This window comes from Falco biarmicus, chromosome 8 (assembly GCF_023638135.1).
Source record: "Falco biarmicus isolate bFalBia1 chromosome 8, bFalBia1.pri, whole genome shotgun sequence".
Taxonomy (NCBI): domain Eukaryota; kingdom Metazoa; phylum Chordata; class Aves; order Falconiformes; family Falconidae; genus Falco; species Falco biarmicus.
Window position 1 is genome coordinate 26,772,897 of NC_079295.1, and position 25,248 is coordinate 26,798,144.

At 53.1% G+C, this 25,248-nt stretch overlaps 2 protein-coding genes across 2 annotated transcripts; both read right to left on the reverse strand.

Moving 5' to 3' along the window:
* Positions 1-27: 27 nt before the first annotated feature.
* On the reverse strand, positions 28-9,733 carry PLCD4 (phospholipase C delta 4). Its single transcript, XM_056350143.1, has 16 exons — positions 9,609-9,733; positions 7,266-7,318; positions 6,757-6,915; positions 6,140-6,368; positions 5,769-5,898; positions 4,971-5,202; positions 4,364-4,565; positions 3,906-4,050; positions 3,277-3,429; positions 2,769-2,909; positions 2,223-2,379; positions 1,774-1,890; positions 1,318-1,496; positions 1,017-1,152; positions 774-923; positions 28-642 (listed from the first exon to the last, which is right to left on the reverse strand). The coding sequence occupies exons 2-16, from the start codon at positions 7,288-7,290 to the stop codon at positions 536-538; spliced, it is 2,262 nt and encodes a 753-aa protein (XP_056206118.1). The 5' UTR covers positions 7,291-7,318; positions 9,609-9,733; the 3' UTR covers positions 28-535.
* Positions 9,734-10,464: 731 nt separating this feature from the next.
* On the reverse strand, positions 10,465-25,245 carry CNOT9 (CCR4-NOT transcription complex subunit 9). Its single transcript, XM_056349622.1, has 8 exons — positions 25,087-25,245; positions 19,984-20,163; positions 18,770-18,885; positions 17,376-17,485; positions 16,225-16,334; positions 15,185-15,283; positions 12,877-12,968; positions 10,465-12,163 (listed from the first exon to the last, which is right to left on the reverse strand). The coding sequence occupies exons 1-8, from the start codon at positions 25,108-25,110 to the stop codon at positions 11,995-11,997; spliced, it is 900 nt and encodes a 299-aa protein (XP_056205597.1). The 5' UTR covers positions 25,111-25,245; the 3' UTR covers positions 10,465-11,994.
* Between the last annotated feature and the right edge of the window lie 3 nt (positions 25,246-25,248).

The following is a 25,248-nucleotide window of genomic DNA, read 5'->3' on the forward strand; positions in this document are numbered from 1 at the left end:
TCTCTCCCCAGCACCACCACACCCAGACTGCCTGTCACCAAACAATTTATTAGGTTGCTCACAGAGAAAGGACAGGGCAAGGGTTAGTTGGGGCTGTGATGGGGTCCTGCAGGGTTGGGGGGTTAGTGAGGACCGATTCTGCTCCCAGCTTTGCCCAGCCCTGGGGTTTGCTGGGTTCCAGCCTTGCTCCCCTGGCCGCAGGGGACCAGCCCCTGAAGCAGAGCCAGGGCACCGTGCACTCTCTTTCCTCCTCCCTGCAGCGAAGCTATGCCTGTGGGCCAGGGCAGGATACATGTTGGGGGCACAGGGTGCTGCATCAGCACAGACCACGTGCTCATGCATGGGAGACAGCATCCCAAACCCAGGAAGGGGAGGTCAGCACCTTTCCTAGCCCTCAGAAGCTACTGCAAAGCGGGGCACAGCAGCAATGACAATACAAATGGCTCAAAAGAGGATGAATGCAGTTGGCTTCGCAGCCCCAGCCATGTGGGGCCTGCTCTATGGCTTCCATCCAGGTCGGGCTCACCCCACGAGCTCAGTCCTGCTCAGGGCCAGGCGGCTCGGTGATGCGGATGTGGACAAAGAGTGAAGAGGGTGGGATGCTGGTGCCATCCTTCGAGAGCAGATGGATGTGGCGGTAGCCTGCAGGGGGGACAGCAAGGCTCTGGCTGACTTTTGCCCTTGACCTGACCCTCTAGCACCCAGCTGAGCCTGACACCCTCGTGGGGCTGCCCTGCCAGCCCCACCACCACCACCAGGCAGCAGCCACTCACCTGGTTTGATGTTGGCAAAGGCTAGGGTGAACTGGCCCACAAAATCATTCCTGGAGGTTTTGTCATAATCCTCCACCACAAAGCGGACGAGGGCCAGCTCGGGCACGTGGAGCTGGAACTGGAGTGTCTCATCCCAGCGGGGGTTAAACCCTGGGAAGGGAGAGTGTGTGCTGGGAGGGTGAGGGAGGGCAGGGACTGGCCACATGGGCACAGCGGGGTCCCTGGCACCACCGTGGGCCTCACCATTGTTCTCGATGTACTTGGTCTCCTGGCGTGCCTGGTCTGCAGGGACCCCGTGGATCTCCACGCGCACCAGTGGGTCGATGATAGCTCTGTCCTTGCTGTTGGCCACTTTGGGCAGCTGTTGCCCGCTGATCACCTGTGCAAAGGGGCACGGACCCCATGAGCCAGGGAGCAGCTGAACTGATCTGCTTGGAGGCTGCATGGCTCCAGCACGCTGCCCAGTGGTGTACCTACTCATCTGGGACCAACAGGGAGCCCAAGGACACTGTCATGGCTCCCCGGGGTCTCCTTGGTCCTGTACCTGGATTGTCAAGGTGATGGGGCCAGGGCCCTCCCAGCTGTTGGGGTCACTGGGATTGAAGGGAGTCTCCTCATCCCTCATGAAGGGGGGTTTGAGCACATAGCCGCAGCGGCCGTTCTGGCTAAAGAGCCCATCACACAGGTCCATCTCCATGCCAGCTGTCTGGAAGTTCAGGGCCACTGGGAGAAGGTGGCAGGGAAAGAGTTCAGGGCAGCTTGGAGAAACCATGACCTGCTTGGAGCTGAGAACCAGCCTGTCCCCGTAGCCAGAGATGCGGGGCTGCACAGCGGGACAAGGCACCAATGCCCGGGTTATTCCCAGGGCAGAGCAAGAGCAAGAGCGTGCAGCCAGACCGGGTTCCAGCTGGGGTTGCAGCTAGCACCAACATGAGTGTTGATGGTGCATGGGACCCAGGGCATCTCCCCAGCCCACATCCCTGAAGCCCCCTGGCCATACCGATCTGGCACCCCACGTTCCACATCTCCTGTGGGCTGTAGTTGGAGGAGTCGGTCCGCATCCCGCTGGGGTAGATGCGTGTCAATTGCCAGGCATTGTGGCGGACAAACTCATTCCCTAGGGATGGAGCGTGAGGGGCTACTTGTGGGGTCATTCCTTGGCTTGCACAGCCACCCATGTGTGCTGCCCATCCAAACATCATCCACTCACCCACTAATTCTCATCCCTTTCCCCTCCCAGGAATGCAGGCATCCTGCCTTGCTTCCTAAGCCCATAAACCCCCCTCACGCACTAGAGTTAAAGCCCAGGGTACAGCCCCACTGGACCCCCCTTCGCCCTGGGCAGGGAGGGAACCCTGGTGTCTGGAGGCTCTAGCCCTACAGCTGAGGAAGCCTCCTGCCGCCTCCACTTGGCCCAGTCCACTGGTGCCACTGCCCCCTCCATCTCACCTGCATCCCGGATGAGCTTCCTGGCCTTGGCCTCAGCAAGGGAGGAGATCTCGGAAGGCCGGGAATGGCTGCGGGCCTCCTGGAAGCCCCGGAAGGACACGTTCTTGCAGTAGACAACGCAGTCAGACAATGCCTGTGCCAGGCTCTCTTTGTCCTTCTGCAAGGCAGAGCCACGTTGAGTCCCTCCTGATGGGAGCACCATCCTCCAGCACTCACCCAGGACAGGGGCTGTAGAGCCCAGGGCAGCCAAGAACATCCAGGGATGTGCTAGGGTGGCAGCATCCCCACCATGGGTAGCCTTCCTGCCAGGAACAGAGCAAGCAGGGGACCCACCCAACATGTTGAGTGGCACCCAACATATTGCCACCACAGGGATGCTATGCAAAGAGGAGACTGGTGTGACCAGGGGCAGAAATGGCTGTCCGCCCTGCCTGGTGATGTCCCTGCAGTCTCTGCCTCTCCTCTTGGCACTGGGATGTCACCACAGCCCATAGCTGTGTCCAGGGGCTCACTGCTCCCAGATGGTCCCCAGCCCAGGCCACTCACCTTTGCCCTCCGCCTCTCCTCCTCTGCCTCTGCCCCATTGTCATCATCAGATACATCAGGTGCCTCATCCCCTGGCCCATCCAGCATGTCCTCCAGACGCCCAATCTTCTTCCCCTTCAGCAGGATCTTGTGCTTCAGTTCCTGTGGGGTTGGGTATAGACAGGTAGGCACCTTGGGGTGCCCATCTCCTCCATGGGACTTGCTGTCCCCTGGGACCCCACACTGTTAGGTGCCAGCACCACCAGCTCCGTTCAGCATGCAGGAGGGGATGAGGTAGGAGGGCTCTGCCCTGCTGCCTGGCTGTGCAGGACATGGGAAGACAACCTTGGGGACAACTTTGGGACCATGGTGAACATGAGGACACAGTATCCCCAGTGTTCCCAAGTGCTCCAGTAGAGCAGGACAATGCTGGGGCAGGGGTGGCCTTTCCTCTGGACAGCAGAGCCACCTCCTCACCCCACTCCCAGGCAGGACAGTGATGCCCAGCACGGACGCACTCTGTTCCTACCTCTGGGGACGGAAGCTGGCTGGGGACATGCCCATCCGTGGTGGTGGTGAGGAGCTGTTCCCCCAGGATGGACTTGAGCTGCTGGGCCAGGACCTCCTGCTGCTCCATGCTGCAGTGGTTCTCCAGGGACAGGATCACCGGGTAGTCTGAGGTCTGGGGAGCAACATGCACAGCTGGAGATCAGACTTGGTGGGGTTGGGGAGCTCTCACAAGGGCTTTGCCCAGGCATGATCAGTGCCCGGATGGAGCCCCTTGTGTGTCTTTATATCCCCTCAAGACCTTTATACCCCACCAATCCCCCAGCATCCCCCATATCCCATCTCATCCCCGCATCCACCAGGCTCCATCTCACCCCTGCACCCCCAGCAGACCATGTCTGCATGCACCCATGTGCCCTCGCATGGCATGGCGCAGGGCTGTGGGTCAGACTCCCCAGTGCTGTCCCCTAGGAAGGGACACAGCCACCCTTCTTGCCTGTGGTGGGGTGAATCCTGCTGCAGCACCAGGCATGTGAATCTTAGAACCATGAGCCCTCGAGAGACCTATCACTGCCCCGAATTGCAGCCATGTCCCCCCTGACCCGCTGAGGGACGCTCATGATACCCGGCACCTGAGGAAGAATGCCCTACCTTGAAGGCGTACTTCCCTAGGGTGCTCACCACCTCCCGGAACGGGATCTTGGAGGTGAAGGTGTGGCCGTGGTACACCATGGGCTCCCCATTCGGCCCGTCCCAGCAATCCACCTCCAGGCACCGGCAGCCCCGTTTCAGAGCCCTAGGGTTGTGTTGTCACCCCTGGGACCCTGCACTCAGCCAGGGCACCAGCCCCCTGCCCTCCCCTATGCCTGTGGTTGTCACCCCTACAGGGACCAGGGGACAACCATCAAGGGTGGGGATGCTGCTGCATGCAGGGCTGGTAGAGATCGGCTCAGCATCCCCCTTGCTAAGCACCACATGGCATGGCTGCATGGGTGCTGGGCCATGGAGGAGGCAAAGGAGGTTCTGGGTTTGCCCCATGGAGCTGCCCGTGGCATGGCACTGGGGCAGGAGGGTACTGGGCAGCAGCCAGTAGGGACCAGCCCCTTTACCTGATGTAGCCCTCGATGCTGCTCTGGCCCCGGATCTGGTCCTCTATCAGGTAGGTGTTGTGGGAGGAGGAGATGAAGTAGTGACAGAGTGGCTGGCTCATGTCCTGCCACAGTGCCCGGTGTTGGGGGTTGAAGATGGAGCCCTCCGGAGAGCAGAGGTACATGAGGAACCCATCAGCACTCAGCACGTGGCGAGCCCGGGCTGCAGGTGGAGTGGGAGGCTCAGTGACAGCCAGGGACCCGGAGGGAACAGGATGGGGGCAAACAGGGCTGCTGGTGGCTCCTGGCATCCCCAGCATGGTGGGCACAGCTTCTGCCAGAGGCTGGGGCACAGGGAGAGATGCCTCAGGACAGAAACCTTGGGAAGGTGAGCAGCAGACCCCAAAGCCAGAGCTTGCACCCCATGGATGGTCAACCTTCTACACCAAAATGGTCCAGGAATGGACCAAAAAAAGGGAAACTGCACCCAGATCACACCACAGTAAGTCTTCCCCCTGTGCCCATCCACAGCAGGATGGGGATGGGGGTGACCCTGCCATGGGGCTGTGGGTCTCAGCCCCCTTCTTCCCCCCATGCAGAGCACAATGATGTCTGGGCTGGCTCTCACCTGTCTCCGATGGTTCATACTTGTCGATGAGCTCCATGGCCAGGTCCTCTGTGTCCTCATCCTCCAGCTGCTCCTGCCGCAGGAAATCCACCAGCTCCAGCAGTGTCAGCTTCTTCCCATCCTCGGAGAAGTCCTGGAAGAGGCTCAGCACCTCCTCACGCTGTGTGAGGGCCTTGTAGAAGAGCACAAACTCCTCCCCTTCCAGCGTCCCTGACTCCGACTTGTCAGCAGCCTGCAAGGGAGCTCACTCAGCATCCAGCCAGTGTAAAATGGGGTGTCCTGGCCACACCAAGGGGCTGTGGGGGATTCACCCACCCCCAACAGAGGGCACAGAGACTCCACGCCAGCAGCAGTGGTAGGCATCAATTGATGCATGAATGGATGGATGGATTGGCAGATGGAGGGTTGGTGGGGTGGGATGATAGATGGATGGGTCCGTGGATGGAGAGATGGACAAACAGGTGGAAGAACAGATGGATGGATGGATGGGTGGATGGTTGGGTTGATGGGTAAATAAATAGATGGCTGGTTAGCTGGGTGGACAGATAAGCTGCTGGACAGACATATGAATGCGGGGAGGAACAGCTGCATTGGCTGCTTGGGTTGACAGATAAATGAACAAATGGATGTTTCTTTAGGTAAACAGGTAGTTAAGTGAACAAATGGATGAATGGATGGATGGATGGATGGTCAGACGGACAGACAGAAGGAAGTGATCACATCCTTCTGCAGGAAGGTGTTGTGCAGCTTGTTCCAGCCCCTCCCCAGCCCCTCCAGGCCCTCAGGTGCAGTGCTTGCCTGGAAGAGCCGCAGGGCATGATCCTCGTTCATGTCCACATTCATCATCTTGAGGAGACGCTGCACCTCCTTGAAGTTCATGCGTCCATCCTTATTCTTGTCGGCTTTCTGGAACCAGTCACGAATCCATGTGAAAGAAACCAGGGCAGATGTTAAGGGAAAGGACCTTGGCTAAGAGAGATGGCTCTGGGGAGCATCAGATGGCCTCTTTTCCTTTTTCTGTGGGCTCTCCCTGCCCTGATGCAGATGGTGAGACCCAGAAGACGTAAGCACATGCTGGGGCAAGGCTGGAGATGCAGGGCCTGGGGAATGGCCAGACATGGGAGAAGGACTGGGTGTGAAGTGCAAAATGGTGCCTGCAGAAAGGATATTGGTCTATCTTCTCCCTTTGGTCCATGCTGGTGGCCACCTCGATGAGCTGGCGCAGGCCCTGGACCCAGCACTGCGCCTCCTCTGCTGAGCCAGCAATGAGGTCCAGGTTGCCCCGACGGCCGTAGAAGACAATGGTGAAGCAGCGCTCAGGGGGGAATTCCTCAGCCAGGCTCTGCAGCACCTCCGACTGGTGCCCTTCCCGCACCGTCTCCACATCACTGATGGAGACTGGGGCAGATGGAGGGGAGGCCTGTCTGAGGGGGACGAGGGCAGGGGGCACTGCCCACAGACAACCTGTCCTTCCATCCATCCCTTCTTCCATCCATCCAGCTACTTATCCACCTGCTCCTCTGTTTGCCTGCCTACTCCTCTGTAGGCATGTACAAGTGGCACGCCAGAGCTTCCACTTGTACCAGCTGCAATTTCGACTCAGCCCTTGTGACCCATGCTGAGGGCAGGAGCAGTATGGGTGAGAGAAGCACGCACACAGAGCCTGTCTTGAATGCCCCAGCACCATTTGCAAGCATGGCTCCAAGGATCTTCATACATTCACATCCCTGTTCACTCTGAACCCTACTGATGGCCCCACAGCCAACACACAGCAACTGGTACTCACAGGCAGACTCAGTTTTGCCTGTCCTCTTGGACTGGTACCAGATGGTCATGCAGTCATCCTGCAGCTTGAAGTAACGCTGCTTCTTCCAGCTCTTGGACTTGACTTTGCGCATCAGTGTCCCTTGCTGCATCTGCTCCAGCGTGTCAGTGAGCTGGATGCCTGGGGGCAGCATGGGCTACATCACTGAGGGCAAGGGTACCTGGGCACTGTGCCCTGGTACCTTGCTCCCTCTTGCCTCTGGAACCCCATGTGGTCCCTCAGTTTGGGATGGAGGAGGGATGGACCCCAAACAAACTCCCTTTGCCACAAGAGGGGCAGAAGGTAATTCCCCATCGACCCTTCCCATCCACCCTCAGTGCTGCCAATCCCAAATCTCAATGTCCATGGGGGGTACGGATGCTCCTGAGTGTGGCTGAGCTGAGAGCTCAACCCACCGTCCAGATCTGCCATGGCGTAAATCTGGATGGTGGTGCCCTGCCCCTGCCCCTCCCCACCGCCGGGGCACTCACGGGCGTTGCACAGCAGCGATGCCATGGCTGTGCCTCTTCCACGCTGGTGGCTGCTGGGGAAGGAAGAGAGAGGACAGCTGGTGGGAACAGGACGGACCCCCGCACTGCACTGGTGGGCTCCAACCATTCCACATGTGTAGGAGGTGCATGTGCGCCTGTCTGTGTGCAAGCACACCTGCGCCTGTCTCCTGCTGGGTTCCTTAAGTGTCGAGTTCACCCCACTGTGCTCATGAAATATTAATTAGTGTTACCAGGAAGCCGGAGCTCGAAAGGTGTTGGAGGAAAACAGAAATACTTGAGAGCATGGCCAACCAACAGCCCAGCAGGTACTGGAGCCCTAGTGCTCCCAGGTCACTGCTCCCAGGGGAGAAGCAGCCCTGGAAGCCAGGAAAAACTGTTGTGGGGGTGACCAAGAACAGCCCCCACTACCTGGGAAACAGCCCCCAGCCAACAGATTTGGCAGCAAGGGAGGGGCGAGGCTGTGAGAGCAAGGAAGTGGGTGCAGAGAAATGACCCGCAGCTCCCCCAGCCCGTTCTCCCCAGAGAACACCAGCACCCAGAGGCTGTGACTGCACCAGTGGCCATACAGGGAGCGCACTGCGACGAGTGGGACTATAAATATGACTGGACTGACAATAAGGCTTTGATTAGGCTGTTAAGACTTCAATTAGACTGACAAATTGCTGCATGTGCCTGTCACCTGGGTGCTGGAGCTGGGCCCTCGAGGAGCGGAGGCCTCAGCTGGTGGGCTAGGATTTAGGTGCAGGAGGGGATCCAGGGGTCCCTGGGGGCAGAGGACCCTGTGCCAGGGCACAGGGGTGGCAGTTGTACCCCAGGCCTCTGACTCAGCACAGGCACCGGCCGTTCGGGGCCGAGAATAGCCGGTGCTGTCAGTGTGCAGACAGCTGCCAAGCCCAGCTGCCAGACCCTCACAGGCTCTGGGGCCAGATGATGGCCGTCCCCGGCTCAGTGTGGGGATGGCCAGGCAGGTAGATCCCTAGCTGTGGCCCTGCTCCTGGGGGACATGCCAGACATGGGGCTGGCAGTGGCTGTTCAGCTGTACCCAGGGCACATAAGGACCCCCTGTCCCCACTCTTGGGAACCTCACATGTTGCAGGAGACACGGAGCAGCTAAGGTGCCATGCCAGCTACCTCCCAGCAGTGCCCAGTGCAGGGCTGCACGTCCCCAGCAGCAGCCCTTGTTGCAGGGCTCAGACCACAAGGACTCGCTGCAGTGCCTGCATCCCCCCACATCCAACGTGCCAGGGGGCACCAACCCACTGGCCCAGGGCTTGGGCTGCCTGCACCGATCTGCCCTCTCTGCACCCCGCCATGCATGTGTGCAAGGTGGCAGCGTGCAAGGGAGCTGCTTGCAGCCCCCAGGCCTGTAACCACTCAGATTTTGGAGCTAAACTGATCTCCCCCAGTGCCAGCCCTTCCAGGCTCCCGGCACAGACCGGGCACATCCAGCCCTGCCCCAGCCGTGGAGCTGTGCCTTCCGCACACACAGAGCAAAGAAGAGACAATCCCTGCCAGCACGGGGAAGATCCCAGAAGCATGGATGCAAAGACACAGCTGTTGGCTCTCCCCAGAGCATGAGAGATGCCCCGAGCCCAGGGCCCCATGCAGCCTCCCTCACCCTGGTCTGAGTTACGCTGTCGAGAGGAGCGGGACAGGAGCCAGCGCACAGAGAAATCCAACCCGAGAGCTTCCCGCAGCACAGCCGCCTCCTGCCAGGGACAGTCCCAGCTGCCCGAGCACACGCTGAGCCACTGCAGCTCCTCTCCTGGAGGTGACAGTCCCCCAGCAGAACCGGAGGGCCGGTGGGTGTGAGCGCTCCCCAGCCACTCCAGCGCGGAGCTCCCCAGCAGAATTAAACGCCGCCATGGGGGTGGCCGTGCCGGAGCTGGAAGGGACATGCCTCCCCTCGCCCCCCCGCCCCTTCTTGCTGCTCCGGTGCGCACACAGCCTGCCCGCGCCCCGGGGCTCGGCTCAGCCCCGCACAGCGCTCCCACCGCCCCAGGGCAGGGGCCGGGAGCATCACCCGTGCCGGGGGGCAGCTGCCGGGGCCAGAGGGGCTCGGGGCGGAGGTCAGACAGGGGGCCCCGGGATGGGCCAGCAAAGCCCGGGGGATTCAGGGCTCGGGGAGGGGGGACAAGTGACGCCTGAAAGCGAAGGAGACAAAACCGCCAGCTCTTCTGGCCCCCACCCCGCGCCACCCCACCCGTGCAGCCGCCTGTGGGGCAGCGCTGCCCGAGCCCGGGGTCCCAGCCCGCCCCGCCACCCTTGTCCCCCCGCAGGACGCCCAGTTGCCCCGCCAAGGACCGGGCCCCCGCCCCGTACCCGCTCTCCGGTGCCGTGCCGCTCCGCTCCGCCGGTGCTCCACCGCCAGCGGCCGCACGGGGCCGGGGCTGCCCCGGCTGCCCGCCCCTCGGCAGCGGCAGGGCGGCGAGCCCGCCCCCGGCCCCCCCGCCCCCCGGGACGCCCCCGGCCCCGCACGCCCAGCAGCCACCGCCTCTCAAGGTCGCCTCGGATTAAGGTCACGCGTCTCCCGGAGCCGGGGGGGGTGGCGGGGCCGGCAGGGGTGGGAGCACCGTACAGGGCACCCGTTCCCATCCTGTCCCTCCCCAGACCCGCTTGCACCCAGCACAGCCTGACCTCCCCATCCACAGGGCACAGAGCATCCCCAGCGTGTCGCTGTCCCCGTCACAGGACACAGTGGCCCACGGGCACTCCCAGGGCTGGGAGAGCTGCAGGACCCGAAGAGCAGGGCACAGAGTTTGAGCATCCTGGTGCAAAACGCCCACAGGGATCCAAGCTGGGTGCAAGGACAGCAGGGCAGGGACCAAACTTGCGGTGGCCGATGCTCCAGCAGATGTGGACCCTGGGCAAGTGTGGCAGCGAGTGCTCTCCCTGGCAGGGTCTGAATGGAGCCGGGGTCAGTACTTGCACTTGCTGCCTTCCCACAAAGCAGGATAGACCAGCACCTCCCCACCAACACCCCTCAACGTTATCTGCTCCAGGAGAGATGGGGTGCCGCAGGGATGCGGACAGCTTCCACAGCTCCCACTAGAAAAAGCCACACTCTCTCCCCAGCTCATATCCCCAAGCTGGCACTGATCCCCCTTCCGTCCCACCTGCAATGAGTTCCCCTCCTTGCCCCTTGCCCTCCCCAAGAGACCAGACCAGGACCAATCTGTGCTGGCTGGGGTTTTATTATTTACTAATCTGAACTTACAAAAAAAACCCCACCCCAAACAACAACAAAAAAACCACCCCCAAACAGAAGCATTTTCACACCCTATTAAGGTCAGGGTGGAGGGGAGGGAAAAGAAGGCGATGGTTATAAAACAGGACCCCGGGGTAAGGAAGAGGCCACGCTCTGCCCTTGTTATGCAAGGCAGCGAGAGGAGGGGAGGGAAGGGGGAAAAAAGAGATGGGATTTAAGACACTGTTGGCACGACACCGCAGATGATCAGCAAAATGGGCTACTGGAGGAGGGGGGAGAAGTCGAGTAAGCTGCCCAGGCCTGCCTGCAGCCAAGAGCAGGCAGAGCAGGCTCTGCTGCAGCAGAGCTGGGAGCTCCATGGCTGCTTCTGGGAGCCTGCCGTGGCCACACTAACCGCTCAGCACAGAACACAGGTAAGCAGCTGCTACTCCAGTTCAATTGCAACAGCCGAGGCAGGCGCCAAGGCAGGTCTGAAAGCTGAAATGGATCCACCCGACCGCCAGAGATGAGCTGGTGAGGGAGGAAAGGGAAGGGGGCCAGGACTGAGGCGTCTGGCAGGCAGCAGCGGCTGTGGAAGCTGGCATACCTGGAGCCCGCAGGACGTCGCTCCCAGCTGTCCTGCAGCAGGGATCATTGGCCGGTGGCCTGCCCACCACCACAAGGCAGGCTCCCCAACGCTGAGCTCCGTTTGACAAGCCAGCCAGCAGCCCCGCCAGGCAAGAGGTGAGCTAGACAGGAGGCCAGCACACATCAGCCCCCAGCTGCTGGTTTAGCTGCATGAGCACAGTATTTACAGCACAAGAGTCACAGTCCTGCTGCCTTGTCCTTCCCAAGAGCTCTGGGAAGCAAGCTGATGACATGTGGGCTCATCTTGAGTAATCCACCCCTCCTCTTGGGGCAAGCACCACGACGGCCTGGCTCCAGCTGCTACCTCCATGCCAAAGAAAAAGAAGAGAAAAGCTCACTGCACCAGCCGGATGGAGAGCAAGGATGTGCTGACAGGGAAGCAAGCTGTCTCTGGGCTACCTGCAGCTGAGCAGCAGTCTTAAGAGAGGATAAAGCAACTCGATCACCTTTTATTCAGCTCACTCATCTAAAGAGACATATAAACAAGGAGTGACAAGGAACTGGAAGGACGTGGTGGTGGTGCACACACCCCTTGTCACGCACCACTTGGGTGGAGGCTGAGCTAGCTGGAAGGGCAGACATCTGCACTACCCCCTGCTTGGCAGTGGGGGAAGAGATGCCAGCCAAGCCTCCTGGAGAGATGGGGATCTTTACAGATTGTCTTTATTGATTTTTTTTTTTAAGCTGTAGTATCAGCATTTGCTGGTGTTGCGATCCCCAGAGGCATCCTGCACTGCTACACAGCAGCCCGTTGGCTGCCAAGCCGACAGTCAGCTGGCGTGCCCAGTTCGTTTGTTGCGGAAGAGGTCACCTGTTCCTGGTTCTTTGTAAACCTGAGCTGTTTCTTCCCCGGTCCCCCACCTCCCCCAGCAGTCATTGCGGAGGAAGAGGGATGCCCCGTGGGTCAGTGACTTGACCCTCTTGCAGGTTCTTGACGAGCTGAGCCAGCCAGCGTTTTGTGGTGGTGTCATCCTTCAGGACCTGGGCGAAGGTGGTGTCCTTCAGTTGGTCAGGAAGGCACTGCCTGAGAGCTTCACGTGCCCTACATCAAGAGACAAGAAACGGGGCCCAACAAATAAACTCACAGGGGCAAGAGGGGAGCAAACCCCACTGGGGACACAACACTCCTTTGCCTGGGGGTCTCCCTGGCAGGACCAGCCAAGCAAAGCATTGAGCAGCAGCATTGCAGCACGTGGTGCTTGGCCAGCCACCATGGCTCCCATCCCTCATGCTAGACCCCACCACACCAACCCCTGTGCCCTGACACCCCTCAGTCAAAAGCAATGCAATGCCAGGAGAGGCAGAGACAACAAATACATTCTCAGTGGCTTTGGGCAGAGCTGCTGATCAGCATGAAATTAGTTTCTATTCCCTCATCTGAATTTTATCTGTTGGCTTTTACTGCTAACAGCCCACATGACGCAGAAGAGGGAAAGCACAGCATACCTTCCACCTCAGCCCCTCCCTCATATCTAGTTCCAGCTACATTTGACCTCAGGCAGTCATAACCTGTACAGCCTGAGTCTGCTCAAGCCCCAAACAGTCACTGTTTCTCTCATGTACCATAAAAGCTCCCAGAAGTAGCAGTTAAAAAAACCAGAACAAACCAAAAAACCCACCCACTTTCCACACTGAACTAAGGCTAACTTAAAGGCAGACAAGGAAACTTGACTTTCCCTGAGTGGGCACTGTGGCAAAGAACTGCACTTCCAAGGGAGCAGAAGAAGCCCCTGCCCAAACTCTTAAAATGTTTACCTGGGGTTATCGGAAAGACGAAGGTAGCAGCGGACAACATGCTTCAGTAGCCGTGCCGATGGCTCCTTGGAGAGCTGCAGGACCATTTTACCCTGTTTTATAGAGGCCAGTGCCATCAGTTAAAAGTCTTTGTAAGAACAGGTTCACAATCAGCAGAGACTTAGGAAAGACTGCTGAATCGCTCACTCTGGCTTCCCACGCATCACAGCCCATTACCTTTCATCTAGATACCCCTGCATGAAGTCCGGTGGTCTGCTTGCCAAGATGTCTTTGAGAAGAGCAGCCAGTCACAACTTGGAAAGGATTCTCTCAGCAGCTCAGGGAAAGCCTGTCTTATCCCTATTTGGTTTTTACATCCCCAGGACTCCTTAGTGATCCAACTCGCTGGTAGATTAAACTGAACCTGGGGTTTCCCCCCTGTGGAAGAAGGTGAATGTATCCCCAACCTTTTGATAAGCTCAGGCTGAGTCACCCTGTGAGGTGTGTTCCCAAGATCTGTAACGCTCCGTGTTCTCATCTGCACTGCCTTCATTTCAACACCCTTTTAAAACATTAATATAGCCTGGGAAGCCATGCCGAAGGACTGGGCTCACCCATACCACGTATAGCAAGATCCACATCTGGTCTTACCATGCACCCAGGAGTTGTATTTTCTCTTTGTGCTACATCCCTCATTAACCCATTACTGGGAAACAAGATCAGGGCAGATGTCTCTGGCCCAGCCTCCATTTCTCACACTATGTAGGACTTCGCACATGGCTGCACCTTGGAACGCACCAGCCCAGCAAGCAGTGTGGATGCCTTCACATGCCCGCTCTGAAGGAGTCTGAACAGACTGCTTCCTTGTACTTAGGAGTCAATCAAATCTTCAGATCTGTTCAACAAGTTGGGTTTTTTTCCTGTAAAACTACACTGGCTAGCCCTCCTAACCATTTTCCTCAAATTCACCTGTATTTGGATATTCTGGCAGTTAGAAATTAGTAGGTCTCCCTCATCTGCCCTTTTGCACACTTCCTGTTCTCAGCAATTCCCCAGGATACCAAGTTTCTTCACAATGAAGAACAAGTCAGAGAATTCCTCAGACAGCTCCTGCATAGGAAATACTAACTTACCCTTTTGAAAGCATCTAATGCTTGTGTAACATCTTACTTGGTTATCAGTAGACAAAGTAGTAAATCATCACCCTCATCAAACAGCAGTACACCATCTCAATTTTTGAAATAGAGAACAGAAATGTCGATGAACATTTTCATCTCTCTCAGTAGTGCTATGGAGTATTAATCATGTCAGTGCTTCACCTGGTGGTGGGGTTACACCACAGCTAGGATTTCTTCCACGCTAACGGAGTTTTACATGCCCACATCCCTTCATGTTCATACCATTCCCAGCTACAGATTCTTCCTTTGTCTCCTTCCCTCCTCTGCTCCAGGGTTTCTAATTACATCCTTCACTTTGGCCCCAACCCTGATGTACTTTCATCAAAGTCCATTCTTTTCTGGAATGCAAAATCACGTCACATTGGGTATTATGGGTATCAGCTCACAATCATTCATGTTTTGCTGTTTGTGGGTGAATTAGGAGGTGACATTTTATTCATGTTTGGGAAAACAGACAGAAAAATAAATATTCCCAGTGAACGCATCAACACCTAGGCACAGAACCAGCATTGCAAAGCACTTAACTTAATGCTGCATTTTCTCCTCCTGAGACTGCTCTTTAAAAAGCAAACAAACGACCAAACACGAAAGCAGGACAATAGCTGTTTCAGGGCAGACGTATTCCCCTTGGTGAGCTCAAAGATAATAAAGCTCAAGTTGGGGCTATTACTCCTGGGATGAAGAGATTATGAGTACCCAAAGTTCTCCTTCACAGGGGACAGGGAATGGACAAATATTGCCTGCTCTCTCTGTGTCCCAACACAAAATTAGAGTCATAAGCAGCAGCTAATAGGAGCCAGGTTGTGGGAGGCAGAGATGGGAAAATGGATCAATGGTCTGAGCTGTGTTATCATTCTTACATAAAATTAAATCAATTCACATCCAAACAACAACCCTGAAAAGTTTTTCTTCTCTAGAGATGTTTGGTCTATCTTGAGGACTTGGTACATTAAAACTGGTGTGTGTTCTCCTGACATGCAAACCAGATACACAAAGGAAACATGCGGAAGCAGAGTGCTACAGTGTCACAAGCAATAATGCCCAAGAACCATTTGCCTCCCTCATCCTGTGCTCCAGCCAGAGGGCAGTAAAAGTAGCTGCTGGAGCACTATTTTCTTAAACCCAGATATTTTAAAACCAAATAATCTTACCAGTATCATGGCAACATGGGAAAACCGCTCATAAGTCTGACAGATATATGCCAGCCCTGTGTCATCCAGGAGGATTTTCTGAAGAATAAATGTAGCAACCTAGAATGGGGAGAACACAGAAAAAGTGTTGAAACAACTTACCTATCCTGAAAAGGGACAGCCTTTGTGCTGTGTTCTTTTCAAGGCAGCCTCAGAACTGAAAGGCCTTTCAGCAGCCAATAAACATTTTAGTCAGTAAAAGTTTAAAGCCAAAAGAAAATGCAGGTCTCTACACAATACCTGGCATCTCTGGTTAAAGAAAAGAGATGGACACAAAGCAGTGTGTGCAAGGTGACTGGATGCAGGTTGCGTAAGATGGCAACTACTGCTGGGCCACTCAGGACAGCCTCAAGATTACAGTCAGACTACTGCAGTCACAGAGCAGGAAGCAGGAGAAGGATCTGTCCCTTGGCCCTGCCATCTAGATGGCAAGCTGATTTCAGTTTTCATCTTTAGCATTATCGATTCATCACAAGACACCACTTTCTGGAAGAACCTCAGCCAGCTATGTCAGCAGGCTTCACCAGAGAAGCACACACAGACTAAAACCTGTGGCCTGCCCACCTGGGTCATCAGACCAGTCTGACCTCATCTGAGCTCATGGGGGAAAGGGGCCCCTGATCAGAGGAGACAACAAATTAGTCCAGTGCAATGAACATTCCCATAACCAACACTAACAGCTACCACCCAAACTCTGCTCCGTGTATTTACAGCATTTGTTTTCTCAGGTCAGGGAAACCTGATCCAGCTCAGCCCCAAAAGTTACTCTGCAGGGCTGCAAAGGAGGGAACGGGTGATGAGAGCAGCAAGATCTTTCCCAGAAAAACTATCAAGCTCAGGAACTCTGGCTTGGATTGGTGGGTTTTGAGGAAGTAAAAACTCCACTCAGAGTTGCCCCAGTATTTGCAACAGGACACAAGCCAACTCTGCAGGTTACCAGCTGCCTGGTCAGTCAGAGATAAATAGCAATAAGTCTTAATTAAGACAAAAAGAGTAGGTACCGTTTTGGAGAGTTCACTGCCAGATTCCATAATGCGTAAGCACAGGGGGATAATTTCTGTTGTCAATAAGAAGTTTATCACTTCTTGCTCATCAGTTTTCACCAAGGCCCCTTGAAGAGAAAATAGAAAAATCAATAAATGATAAATGGTTTCAAAAATATCTCACCTTTCAAAGACTGCCTGTGCTATGTCCTCCCAGGAATCATTAAGTCTGAATGGCAGGCAGCACAACTGTCATCCTAAATATGTTGCAGCTGGAGAAGAAATTGTTTTGGCAGCATAAAAGTAATCAAGCAGGGTTTGGGGGTTGTTTTTCAGAAAGTGGATGTATTCGCGGCTCTCCTCCAGTAGTAACAAACAAGAGGATCATGCCACCCACAGCAACCTCTGGGAAGAAGAAATGCATTTTAAGACCCTCTTACTTTATGCATTGAGAGAGAAATGTTTTGGGCAGAAGACAAAAAAAACAGGATAAGGCAAAGATAGGGCAAATACACACAAGTCAATTAATGACAAAAACCCAAAGAAAGCCCAGCCTGCACCCAACCATCCTAGGGTCTCACTGGCTGGGCTGAGGGCAAAGGCACAAGCCTGCAGGTGCTTGTACTCGCAGGAAACACATTTTTGGCAATGCACCCAAACTTCAGTGTTTTCTTATTAGTGAAGAGCCCAGTTCCTACACACTAAGGGGAACCTGCTTCATAACTGATCCAGCTCAGCCCTGAAAGTTACTCTGCAGGGCTGCAAAGGAGGGAACGGTGATGAGAGTGGCAAGATCTTTCCCAGAAAAACTATCAAGCTCAGGAACTCTGGCTTGGATTGGTGGGTTTTGAGGAAGTAAAAACTCCACTCAGAGTTGCCCCAGTATTTGCAACAGGACACAAGCCAACTCTGCAGGTTACCAGCTGCCTGGTCAGTCAGAGATAAACAGCAATAAGTCTTAATTAAGACAAAAAGAGTAGGTACCGTTTTGGGGAGTTCACTGCCAGATTCCATAATGCGTAAGCAGCTCCTCTTGTTAATACTACGGGACTCAGAAGATCCCAGTAAAGAGACCTGTGATTTTGGTCGTGCAGGTCTCTCCACCCACAGAATGAACTGCATCAAAGTGAGTGAAAAAACAGTGCTCCAGCATTAGTCTGGCTGCTTACCAATCACTCCAAGGCTTGTGAGACGCAAGTACTCAAATGGACGTGTCTTGCTAACTGTGTGCAAGAAGGGGTACAGGAAGAGAGGGATATGAGCTGCCAGAAAAGCTGACCTGTAGGAAAGGGAGAACACCCAACATGAGAGACAAGGAAAACAAAGTGAGCATACAATCCAGTGTTACCATGCAGAACCTAAGACTATTGCTGACAGACACCATTGCTACCACTCCTCAAAAGAGGTTAACAGTTTGTTCTCTGATGGAACAGTATGAAGTAAATTCTGCACTGGGTACAGCACAAAACCTAACACCTGAACTGTCAGTTACCTGCATTGCTGTTTCCAGCTGACCAGGAACAAAGCACTTCCTGTTGCTTTTATTACCTCTGCTTTGTACATTCACTGTTGCCTTTCACCTTGCAGGCTCCCATGGGAAGGGACAGTCAGCCACAGTGCATGTGCAAAGCTTTTGCATGACAGAAATCCAGACTGGCTGATCTCTAGGCATTACCACAGTTTAAATGTGCACAGCCACTTTTCCCCAAGAGTCGTCACACTGCCTTCTGACAACGGGGAAAAATACAGATTGCAAGGAGAAGCCTAGAGATTGTTCTGATAGCAGAGGGAAGCTCCCTTGCACAATCATCCAATGTTCCTCCTCTGTTCTCAGTTTTCAAACTTTAAATGTAAGTGTGTGTGGTGTAAAACTACCCTATTTTTTTGGATATCACCTCGTGGAGGGTTGCAGCTTAGTATTACTTTGCAGCAGCTGAAAAACAACTTCAGCTATGTAGCACTTTCTTCTCCGCAGGAACAGAAGCATGAGATCATGGATCTCAGGACAGTTTTCTTTGAGTTTTAGCTACTGATTTCAGCTGAACCAACATCATCTTTTCCCTTGCTGATACAGGCTGGACACACGATTGAGAAAACCTGAAGTCAGGCACTGGCTGAGGACTCCAGACACAGCTCTGCTATTGCTCCCTTGCCACAACGGTCTCTGGGAAGGACAGCCCTGCCCATCCCACCCTTTGGACAGCTAGTCTAACTAACCGTAAGCTGTTGGTCTAAATAATTGTAAGCTCATTAAAACAAGGATCCTGCACATGGCATCTCTGGCTGAGCTTCAAGGAGCTGCCACAACCCAGTGTTTTGGGAATTTGCAGGATCTCAGGATGATCCAGGGAATGCAGTGCATTTAGGACCACCATAAAGCTGTCTTCCTAATAATCCCAGCAAACAAGTGAAAGCAGCAGGCAACTTCCTATCTTCCAGCTCTGTCCTCTGCTCCACTTCTCTTGGTAAAAATGAAGAAAGAAGCTTACATACTTGTGGAGTCAAACAGGCTGAGCTGTCAACCTCAACACCTCAGAAAACTCACACACCTGGAAACACTTACCTTGTTTCAGGATGTGACGCAACACACTGTAGTAGAGCTAAAGCATTGCAAACTCTGTTGGACTGATGGGCTGTCAAGGTCGGAGGGTTGATTGATGGATAAATATTTACAATTTCCTAAAAATTAACAGGTAAAGAAAAGTTAGAGAAAGCTGTACCAAAGCACTTGCCCAGCAAGGAGCTATGGTGACAGCAGATGACAGTCTGCTTTCACCAGGCATCATTTTGAAGTTACATGGCAGCCACCATGACACCCAGGCAAGGGCAGAGCTGGGTCAGAATCAATTTGACACTGAATCACAGGAATGCATTCCATCCTTAATTTCAGTTAAAATAAAAGAGTTCATTTGATTTCTTGGCTCTTTACTAGTGTAGGGACTGCTTTGTTTTTAACTTCCAGATCGAAGAGGAGTGTTGCTCCTGTGCCTAGAGGCAGAGCACACCCACTCTTATTCAAAATGTGGCTGCTGGTACTCTTCTAACTCAATGCAGGGAAAGCAGCTGAGGGCAAGAAATCCAATTCAGAAATCTGCTTGCTTCCAACTATAGCTCCCTTCTAATTTTCTTCACTTGTTTCAGGGCCACTCCAAGAGCAGTTTGACATTGGCAATCCTGCACTCTTTTCCTTCCTTCTTTGAAAGAAATGACTAGATTTGGCACTAAGAGACAGCCAGTCATCAGCCATAGTTTGCCCAGAGACAAGCAGAGCTGCTCAGTCTCACACGAAATGCAGGTATATTCCCTTGCAAGTGTCTCAGGAGCAGGGAGTGAGCAGTATTCCCATGCTGCCCTTCCAACAGGCTCCCTGCAAGGCAACCTTCTGACCAGGAAGCGCGCAAGTTCATGCAAAACAAATCACACCAGAGATCTTAAGAGTAAGACTGTTGTGGCTCTGCTATGACACTGTATGAAAATAAGTAGAACATGATCCACAGGGAGCTCATACACCCAAAAACTTGCCCGTTCCCCTTCCAAGTATGTAAGCTAATTAGAAATCTTACAGCCTCTGCACACATTGCCTTGCTAGTGATGATTAATGCCAAATGGGCTTCCCCCATCTGCTCCCCTCACCACATGATCCAACATACATCGTATTTCCAGCAACGGCAATAAGGGACCCCACCAGTGCCTCCCCAGATCTGCCCCCTGTACACACAAGCTCTGCAATGTTCTGGTGCTGCACCACTGAATAAAGAGGCTGCCAATCCTACCCACCTGAAGGAGCGCCGCAATTGTGCCAAATGAGTGCCACAGCATTGGGGCAAGGTCAGGCACAGACTCACGCTTCTTGCTCAGCTCCAGCAGTGCATTCTCCCGCGTCTCAGGGCTGGACAGCTCATTGATCCACTGGTAGATCTTTTCACGGTCAACCTGAGCCAGGGCTGTTGGCACAGGCTGGGTGGGAAACAAGGAAACTTCAGTCCAAACATTTTATCCAAGTCTCACCCTAAACCCTTCCCACAACCTGGCAGGTAAGCAAAAAAGTGCTCAAGAAACTCCTGACTGGGGGAGGGAGGAACTAAAGCTACATTACAACGCTCTGGATATGGATCCCTCCCTTAGATTAGTCTTACTATTTCACCTACTTGAAACACAACTGGCCTGACTTGTTAGGACAGTCTCCTAATCCACTGGTCAAGCAGTACCTTATAACTTCACCAGCAATACAAGAGAGCCACGCTGCTTCCTGTCTGTGCCAGCAGAGCTCCCAGGGAGGTCACACATACTTTAGCCAGCTATCATTTGCTCCACCTGTATTTAGCACACATTCATTTCATGCTTCAAGTGCAAGCTTCCACAAATTCAAAGGCAGACTCTACCTGTATCTCCAAAAACATCTATTACATTGGAAACTGTCAATCGGATTCAGACATGAGAAAAATATTCAAATACTAGAAAAATCCTCAGTACTCCAACATCAGCATGACACTGTCTGCAGCCAGTAACACCTGCTGTTAGAGACATTTCACTCGTCCCATGTATCTTGTTTACATGCATGGAGCTAAAAAGGAATTTTTCCAGACTGGTTTTGTACAAAAACTCCTGTTTAAAATAAACCCAGAAAAGGGTAGATTTGTATGCACAGTCAAGGCACATTTTCTACTACTCAGCAGAAATGTAGGATTTCTCCTCTGCCTTTCTTGGAACATCAGGGAAACAGCAGCATCAGGGCCAACAAGTCTTCAAGCCAAAAAAATGAGGAAGAGCTGGGAAGGAAAGGAAGAGAAGCAGGAACTGTAGAACTGTAGCACAGTTTCTGTGGCGAGGGCAAGACTCAAGTCTTTCAATGCAAGTTTGCCTCATGCCTCTGCTGGCACAACTAGTACTCAAGGTGCAAATGCTCAGCAGGCTTCCCAAGTAGACAGTTTAGTGATTCAGGTACAAAATTTTGAGGAAGACAAACATCAGCATTAACACCTCCTGCATGAACACTTCCAAAAGCCAGTTCAGAACCTATTTAAACATTCTGCTGCAGTGCTTACTATTCAAATAAAGCACAGCCCCACTCATATACTGTTGCTCCTGAGCTAGCCTGTATGCAACCAGCTCAGCATCCCCATGTGTACAGCAATCACAGCTGGGAACAGAGAACAGATTGTATTTTTTTTTTTTTTTCTCCTTTTTAAACCCAGACTGAAACTCTTCATGTGCTTACTACAACAGCTGTGAGCACTGCCTGTACCGCACCGACAGCGACACTACTGCTAAGCAGCTCATCACTAAAGCAGTGAAGAGAATACAAAGGAGTTCAGGAACTGAAAGTGGCTGCAACCAAACCTGAAACCATATGCTGGAGGCAGGCTCCCAGAACTGCAGGAGGGATGAAGGGAGACTTAACCTTTGGCAGACACCTCCAGAGCTGTCTGTTTCTATGTCTGCAAAGGTTTCCCTCCTCCATTCATCCACACATTATAGCCATAGTCACATCCAGAGAGATCCTTCCCTAGCTGTGCGATTCCTCTCTCCTCCAGCCACCTCCATCATATTAACTTAAATGTCTATGTATGTCAGGGTTTAACACTGGCCAGCAACTAAGCACCACACAGCCACTTGCCTACTCCTCCTGCAGTGGGATGAGGGAGAGAATCAGAAGAGTAAAAGCGAGAAAACTCATGGGTTGAGATAAAGACAGTTTAATGGGTAAAGCAAAAGCTACACATGCAAGCAAAGCAAAACAAGGAATTCATTCATCGCTCCCCATCAGCAGGCAGGTGTTCAGCCATCTCCAGGAAAACAGAACTCCATCGTGCATAATGGTTACTTGGGAAGACAAATGCCATCACTCTGAACATCCCTCCCTTCCTCCTTCTTCCCCCGGCTTTATATGCTGAGCATGACATTTCTATGGTATGGAACACCCCTTCGGCAAGTTTGGGTCAGCTGTCCTGGCTCTGCTCCCTCCCAGCTCCTTGTGCACCTGCTCACTGGCAGAGCATGGGAAACTTGAAAAGTCTTCAACTTAGAGTAAGCAGTACTTAGCAACAACAAAACCACCAGTGTGTTATCTACATTATTCTCATACCAAATCCAAAACACAGCATTATACCAGCTACTGAGAAGAACATTAATTCTATCCCAGCCAAACCCAGGACAATATATAAGCCAATGTGCTGTTATCAGACCCTGTACTAGGGCTCAAATACTTTTTAGCTGTTCATCTTTCCTCCTATCCTCTTTTTTTCTCTTGTCTACCTTCTTTTTTTTTTCCAGAACCTCACACTAAATTAGTAATCCTGACAAATTTATTCTGTTCTTGCAACTGTGAGTGCAATTCTAATGGCAACTCTTATACTGGAGCTCAGAAAAAGAGGGAGAATAAACAGAGCTCATTTGTTATTATTTGGGATGGTAGAGTGACAAGCAGCGTAGCAATAATGTTGTTATAATTGTGTTATCTAAAGCTTCCATCTATTTTTCTAGACTCACTGCAAGTTTCATTTCCTGTAAGCTTAAATACATCGACCCTTTAAAAGCACAATCATGTGCTTGTGATCCCTAGAGAACACTAAGCAGATTTTTCCACACAATTAAGTTTATGATGTCCAATACCTGTCTTAGCCAGAACCAACTGCTTTTCACAGGCTCTACAGCTGTTGCTCTCGTTTTAGTTTAAACTGAATGACATATTTTTGCTAGTCTCCTACTTTATTGTTTTTCCCTCTTCACCCTCTAAACCCAAAAATTCTGGGGAGCCCGAAGTGCTATACACAAATCCTGCAACCTCTAAGACGGAACCCTGCTAGGCAGATTTTCTTTTGCACACAGGGAAAGCAAGTTACAAACAGCATCTCAACACAGCACAAACTAGCCACCTTTGCATCATGAAAGATCGTGTAACACCTTCCTCAAGGGAAACAGCATTACCTCAAACATGACCAATTATATCTCCAACAATCACGTAACGAACTGGGTTTAGCCACTGGCTTTCTCTTCCTAACTGAGCAGTTGCTGCTACACACACTGGTAAGAGTACTGGTCGACCAAAGCAGAACATTGACTAACTGGATACATGTGCTTTTTATACTGTTTTGATAGACCACCACTCAAAATACCAAAATGACCTTTGAATTTCAGTAACAGTAAATTAGCTTATCTGAGTTGGCCTTTCAATGCCTTACTGCTACAGTTACATTTATTGTCTTTAGCCTATTCTTGAGCCTCTAGCATGTTATGCTGTCTTCAGATCTGAAATTGAAACGTTTCTTCTGCCACCAGCATCACTATATAAAAATTAGTGTTCTTGCTTACCACAGCTTTATCACAACAGCATTCAAAACACTCAAAGGGATTCCTGAGCCAAGTCACGACCCTACTAAGAGGTAATGTTGTTTTCTGCAGCTCCCAAGCACATCTCCAGAGCCAAACACCTTTCCCTGTCACCTTTAGTGTAAGCATACTGTAGGAAACATTTCAATACAGAACTACCAGGTAGCCCAAATTATATATAAATTAAATATACTTTCATATGAATCACAAAATAAAGTTGATTTCAATTCTTTAAAGAGATTTTGTTAAAATTGTCTTTAAAAAAAAGATCGTTTTAGAGAGAGGTGACTAGAACACAGATAGATGATTAATGTGAGATTATAATAGTCCCTCACATGTTTCACCAAGTGCTCAGGAATTACACTTCTACAAAAACGTAAATGCTAATTAAGAGAGTTCTCTATGATCCTGCACACCCTTCTATCCTCCAGAAAGTGCCACTTTAAATCAGAAGTATTTGCCAGCACTCCAAGAACCAATTTAAAGTCAGGAGCACTTAAACAAAGTGGGAAGACTTAAAATGATCTCTCAGCTCCTGCTCCTAAGTACTTTACTCTTGTTTGCTTGTTAGCCCAAACAGATCCTTTAGCCAAGTTCGTGTGAAAACAGCTGACTGCTGGTCTTGCAGTACAGCTCCCAAACTCAATACACACTAGAGACTCAATCAGCTCTAGGACATCTTATACACACGACGAACATGCATTTGGATAAGTGAAAATGACAACACAAACCCGCTCAGACAGGAGATAAGATGCAATAACCACATCGTTCTGAGTTTGAACCCAATTTCAATTTTTGAACCCAACCAGGCCGAGGTCCTGCTCCACTCCCAGCAGGCTGAATGTCAGGCATCCCATCTCACCATGGCAGCTTTCTGAGGGGGAAGAGGGCAAGCACCAACTACAGACAGCACTGCAAGGTATTGGGGGAAAAGGGAGGAACAGGCAGCCTCTGTTTTCCCTCCTGCTTGTGTGCTGCCCTGAGGAACTTTTTGCTGTCTCCTCTTTTCCTCTGCAGTTAAGGCCAGAAGTTTTACTTCTTTTAGAGTTTGCTGAGGACAGAGTAGGTGGCTGGGAATGCAGGAGCATCCAGGTGCAAGGAGGAAGCGCAGCGCGGAAGAGGAGGGAAGAGGGGAAAACTCTACGTGACACAGACTAGGCAGAAGGCGTACAGCCGGGGTACCCATCAGGGAAGCCCTCCTGGCCCCTGGGCGAGCCACCTCGTCCCCAGGAGCAGCAGAGCAAGGCACGGCCGCCCCGGGGAGGCAGAGTCAGCTGGAGCAAGACAGCGATCACTCGGCGCCTCCCCGTCTACCAAAGGCACCCCGCCGCCCGGCCGCCGCCACAGCCGGCCACCGGGGAGCACCGAGGGGAGGCAGCTCACCAGGGCTCCGCCACCGCGCGGCTCACACTCCCTCCACCGCGGAGGGCCGAGGGGAAACGTTCCCTCGCAGCCACGAGCGGCCCGCCTCGCCTCCCGCCCCGCTCCCCGCGCGGCCTGCGCCGCAGGGCCCCGTCCCCAGCCCCGCCGCGCCCCGGAGCCGCGCCTCACCGCGGCAGTAGCCAAGCTGTGCATGGTGGGAGCGGTGCCGGTACTGCCGCCGGGCCCGGCTTAGGAGGCCGCCCCGACCCTTCACCCCGCCGCCCGGCCGCCGCGAGTGAGGCTGGGACAGGGGCGGGGCGCCGAGGCGGGCGCTGTGCGCATGCGCGCGGG